Here is a 6,065-nt window from a genome sequence, read left to right as displayed (position 1 = left end):
ATGAGCAAGGAAGCCCGTCCGTCCTGGGACAGTCCTATGCAGTTTGTCCTGGCGTGTGTGTCTTATGCAGTGGGACTTGGGAATGTCTGGCGTTTTCCGTATCTCTGCCAAATGCATGGAGGAGGTAAGATGATTAGTGTTTTACTTTTTCTCCTCATGCTTGCAGTGTAGATTTAGTTCTTGACAGAGACATTGATAACAACAACAGAACAAAATATGTGCAATTTGATATTTCTTTCCAAAAGATTTTTTTTTTTTTTTGGCTTAAATCTTAGAAATATCAAAACAACTCTACTTTGTAAAAAAAAAAAAGTGTAGCTGTATGTATGTATAAAGAGTTTTTTCCTGGATGATTATGTATTTTACACTGTAGTCATTATCGTTTATCCGCCGTGATTATGCTCATGGGTGTCTTACCAGTGGGATACATGTGGAAAAACAAGCATGGCTCTTCAATTAAAGCTGAATCTCTTCAATAACTTCTTTATAAAGGTCTGAACATCTGGACATGAAATGAAGATGTTATTTTGGTCCGTATTAACTGCAATGCATACAAGATGACATGATGTATGATAAAACATGATGTCAGTCGTCTTATGCCTTTAATTTAATGAACAAATAAATACTTAATGTGGCAATGTCTAAATGAGCTCATTTTTATTAAATAGAACTAAATCGAGCTGAATATATTACATTAATAAAAGATTTTTCACAAGCAGATCAGCTAGAATAGTAAAAAAAAATGCAGTTAGACTTTATTTTAAGGTGTCATTGTTCCAGTGTAATTATATATTTAAGTTCTGAGTAATATTAATGAACTATATGTACTCACTATAGGGTTAGAGTAGGATTAGGATTTGGTTAATTATGCATAATTTACTGTTATTACTATGGTAAGTACATGTAACATATGTAACAAGGACACTGTAAAATAAAGTGGTAGGCCTACCAAAATGCCAATATTTACTTTTTACACTGTGGCTGTTACTATATATTATTAATTAATAGCAATTACTTTGATTTTTCTCATTCTAGTGTGTATTTTTATGTTATTAAATCATAAATCAAATGTTGTGTGTGTGTGTGTGTGTGTGTGTGTGTGTGTGTGTGTGTGTGTGTGTGTGTGTGTGTGTGTGTGTGTGTGTGTGTGTGTGTGTGTGTGAGTGAGTGAGTGAGTGAGTGAGTGAGTGAGTGAGTGAGTGTGTGTGTGTGTGTGTGTGTGTGTGTGTGTGTGTGTGTGTGTGTGTGTGTGTGTGTGTGTGTGTGTGTGTGTGTGTGTGTGTGTGTGTGTGTGTGTGTGTTCTTGTTCAAGTGATGTTTTTTTTTATTTTGTTTTTTGTTTTAATGTAAAAATGCAGAAAATTCTGTGATGGGTATGATAAAGTATTAGATTATATTTAGTAAAAAAAAAAAATTACAGTAGTGTACTGATTAGCTTCCTTTGTACAGTAATGCACTGTATTACACAATTACAGTACCATGTAGTTACTGTAAAACTGAAATATGGTAAAAGGTACTGTAAATCTACAGTAACTTAGATATATTTGTAACTTAGTTAATTACAGTAACTTAGATATATTTGTCTCTTCAAGTGCACTCGTTTGTGCAGAAAGTCAGTGTTCTCGTCATCAAAGAGTTTTATCGTCCTCAACTTCATTGAGCGTCTCATCCAGATTCTCAGCACATATCAGCTGTTCTACGGTCAGATTTAGTGTTGGAATTGTGTGTGGAAGCGGAAAGTCAAGCTGAGATTCCTGCTTTACTTTAGCCGAGGCTCTTCTGGCAGAAAACTGATTAACATTTCTCCTCCGTTTGCTAAACGTCTCTGGTTATGCATTCAGTGCATCTTTGAGGAGCACCTCCTGAATAACAATTCACAAATCTTCTGTTTACCGTTTAGCAATGCGATCAAAGTACAACAAACGTAAAGGAAGGTGTGTTATGCGCAGTCAGTCACTGCTGATTTGCATGATGCTGTCAAATATTCCAAAATTCCCTCATGATCCAGAGTAATCCTGTTTTCCTGAGGATTAGAGAGAGTTAAAGCTGCTCAACCTCCAAGTGCTCAAATTTACACTGTACAAACATGGAATGTACCTAACATGATTTTCAGTAAATGAAATGTTCTTATTAATCACATTTTGCATGACATAAATGCATCTAGAATTTGCATATTTTTTAATTTTTTCAAATTTCATATTATGAAAGTAATTTCAAAATGGTGATTTCATGAATAATAACCAACTTTTTAATCTATATCCACAAATTCCTGACATGTGCTCCTCAAATCTCTAAAAACTGATTTGTAAAAGTGAATTATACAAATGGCTGAAAAAGTCATGGAAATTCTCTGTTAAAAAAATGCATGAAATCCATCCAGTGTTATTTTAGCATCACTAATATGCTATTAAAGTTTTTCTTAATATATATATATTTAGTTAAAATTGTAGTAAATTTTAGGGATTTTGTTTTTTCATTTTTATTATGTCTATATAGTTTATATTACATTTTAGTTTATTTAATTTGAGTTATTTTAGATCTTCAGCTTAACCTAAATGAAAATTAGAAATGTTGCCTTGGCAATTAGCTGTAATAAAATATATTTAAAGTTTTTTTATATATATATTTTATTTTATTTCAGGTAATGTTTATTTTAATTTCAACTAATGATTTAAAAAAAAAAAAAAATTATGGTTTTAGTTTTAGATTGATAAGTTTTAGTCCTTTAGTCCTCATGAACCCACACATTGATGAAATAGGTAGTGAATAGTGAACTCTAGAAGGCTACTGGTTAAAGTCACCATGAAATCAAAGTAATTATTTTTTTATGAAATATCGTCATATTTAATCTCAATGATTTATCCATGCACATTTTTTTTATGCATGCATACCCTCGTCATCTCTAATCAAATTAACTTCTCCCTCTTGCAGCAACATCTCTTCTCTGAAGATGCGTTTACTGGCGCGAGGGCGGGGCAAACCTGTCAATCACATGAGATCCACCAATAGCAAACCACAACCATCCATTCAATTCCTCAATATAATTTTTTCTTGTTCCAAAAGCCACTTGACTTAAATATACGTCACAATAGGGAAGGAAAGACGATCGCAACTTCCATTTAATGCTAAGTAATTAAAGTAATTTTTTTGTATTTCTCCAGGTGGGTTTCTGATCCCGTATCTGCTGATGCTGGTTCTGGAGGGGATTCCTCTGTTCTGCATGGAGCTGGCCATCGGGCAGAAGATGCGTCTGGGCAGCATCGGAGCGTGGACCGCCATCAGCCCGTATCTGGGTGGACTGGGTCAGTGACCTGCACTTCACTTACAAGACATTTAATGCCATAAAATGATCAGATATCATCCTTTATCATCCTCATATGTGCATGCATTGTTCAGGCATTGCCAGTGTTGTGACCTCCATGTACTTGTGTCTGTACTACAACGTCATCAACGCCTGGAGCTTCTGGTATCTCTTCCATTCATTCCAGGTTAGTTTACTGAAAAGTAAATGTAGATGTTTCAATGAAGAGAATAATGTTTTTACACTATATAAAACACTGGGTTGTTTTAACCTAATTTATATGGACAAACTCAAACATTGGGTTAAAAAAATTAATTAAAAAATTTAACCCAATGGCTGGGTTTGTCCATATTTGTGTTAAAACGACCCAGCATTTTTAGAGTGTATATGGACTTATCAATTATCCCAATGCTGATGTAAAGAGATGAGGAAGGCCGATGGTCATAACCAACATTTTATGCTAATTCTGCGGAATGGAATTTTCACTGTAAAATGTGCATTACACTTTTATTGACAGCTAAAAGCATCATCAAATTCATCAAAATTATTTCCAGTACAATGTTACAAGATACATTTATTTGAGATGCAAAATCACATGCGTTTTGGGAGAAATGTATTAAAAGTAAGTGATTGTTTATGCTTAAAACAAGAAAAATATTAAGTTAACTCGATGTTTATGTTTAAAACTAAATAAAAAAAATCAGTCAATGGGATAATCTAAAATAAGTCAGATATTTTTTCTCATTTTTAAGCGTAAACAATCACTTAACTTTTATCAAAACAAGACTGTTATTTTGCATCTTAAGTCAATGTATCTTCAGTAAAGAATATTTGTACTGGAAAACAAGACAAGAAAATCACTTTTTGATGTGTAAACCAAACTAAACTTAGTTACTTATGCAGAAAATGGCAAAATAATCTAAAATCTTAAAATCTATTCAGTGTTGAAGAGTAAAACTAAAATGAAAACTTTTTCTTAGTAGCTCGTAATTCATTTCTGAAACTCAAGTGGAACTATAATGAGTATGATCTTTATGAAGGTGTTGTCCTGGATCTGGGTTCATAAATGTCTTGTGGTGTTAAAGGATTAGTTCACCTCAAAATATAAATTTCCTGATAATTTATTTAGAAGAATTTCTTTCTTCAGTGGAAAAGAAATCAAGTTTTTTGAGGAAAACAATTCAGGATTTTTCTCCACACAATGGACTTCAATGGTAACCAAATTGTTGAAGTCCATTGTGTGGAGAAAAATCCTGAAATGTTTTTCTCAAAAAACGTAATTTCTTTTCCCCTGAAGAAAGAAAGACACGAACATCTTGGATGGCATTGGGGTGAGTAAATTATCAGGAAATTTTCATTTTGAGGTGAACTAATCCTTTAATGCGTCTGCAGTCAGTGCTGCCCTGGGCCGAGTGTCCCGTCAACAGTAACCGGACGGGGTATCTGGAGGAGTGTGAGGTGGCTTCACCCACACAGTACTTCTTCTTCCGCGAGACGCTGAACATCTCGTCCTCCATTGATGAGAACGGAGGCATTCACATGGGCCAGGCGCTGTGTCTCCTGCTGGCCTGGATCATCGTCTACCTGTTCATCGTCCGAGGGGTCAAATCTACCGGAATGGTGAGACTAAACCGTCTGATTCTCAACTGGTGACTAACACCAAAACCGTCTATTGTACAGAAGTAAACAGAACATCCTTAACATCAAACACTGAAATGGATTCATATGTTTTTGAATTGACTAAATGATCTTTTGAAAGGTTTGTTTTTATAGTTTAATTGTCAGATTTCACTTCATAAATCATCATCACACACACACACACACACACACACACACACACACACACACACACACACATACATATATATGTATGTGTGTGTGTGTGTGTGTGTATGATGGTATGTATATACATACACACTACCGGTCAGTTGCAAACATTAAAGGGGTGGTATAATGACCTTTTCACAAGAAGTAAAATAAGTCTTTGATGTCCCCAGAGTGTGTATGTGAAGTTTTTGGTCAAAATACCCCACAGATATTTTTATATGGCATGTAAAAATTGTCACTTTTTGAGGGTGAGCAAAAACGCACCGTTTTGTGTCTGTTCCTTTAAATGCAAATGAGCTGCTGCTCCCGGCACAGTGGGTGGAGCTTCAACAGCTTGCAATTCACATGGACATGCATTGAAAATTTCAAAAACTTTTAGCCTTTTATGTTCAAATGTCAGACAATGATGGAGAGACTCTAGAAGAAGTGACAACATGTAGAAGCAACAGGGCATTTCTGAATGATTAGTTGATGAATTGGTGTGTGTGTCTTCATATTTTTGTGGAAACTGATTTTTTTGGAGATTTTTTAATTTATGTAGCTTATGTGTAGTTATCTTCTAGTCATTGATTAGCATATTCTGTCTTGGAAATCTATAAATCGTGTTCAGGGGGAGGGGTTTATGTAAATTTTAGGGTTGGTGATGTCACTAACCCAGGAGGAATGTCCTGTAGTCTCTACCAGCCGTTTGTTGTAGTCCTTAAAAAGCAAATTCTTTAAAATAAAATATCTCCCTTTGCTTTGAACTTTGAGCGTTGTAACTTTGCAGATGTTGTTTATGCTCAAACAGCAACATTACACACTAACTAAAGTTAGAAAAGTCAAATCATAATCAACCACCCCTTTAAGGTTTTTGAAAGTTTTTGAAAGAGGTCTCTTAATCTCATCAAGGCTGCATTTATTTGATCAAAAATACAGTAAAAACATTAATACTGTG

The 6,065-nt window shown here is 34.5% G+C and overlaps 1 protein-coding gene across 1 annotated transcript; it reads left to right on the top strand.

Moving 5' to 3' along the window:
• slc6a20 (solute carrier family 6 member 20) lies at positions 1-4,954 on the top strand (the record flags this gene model as incomplete). The annotated part of the gene is made up of 4 exons (XM_081388023.1): positions 1-124; positions 3,162-3,302; positions 3,397-3,488; positions 4,694-4,954. The coding sequence occupies 4 exons, from the start codon at positions 1-3 to the stop codon at positions 4,952-4,954; spliced, it is 618 nt and encodes a 205-aa protein (XP_081244149.1).
• Between the last annotated feature and the right edge of the window lie 1,111 nt (positions 4,955-6,065).

The sequence above is a fragment of the Scardinius erythrophthalmus genome, assembly GCF_964197995.2.
Source record: "Scardinius erythrophthalmus genome assembly, chromosome: 16".
Classification (NCBI taxonomy): domain Eukaryota; kingdom Metazoa; phylum Chordata; class Actinopteri; order Cypriniformes; family Leuciscidae; genus Scardinius; species Scardinius erythrophthalmus.
The sequence above is the reverse complement of the archived record's forward strand: the minus strand, read 5'-3'. Positions and strand labels throughout refer to the sequence as shown.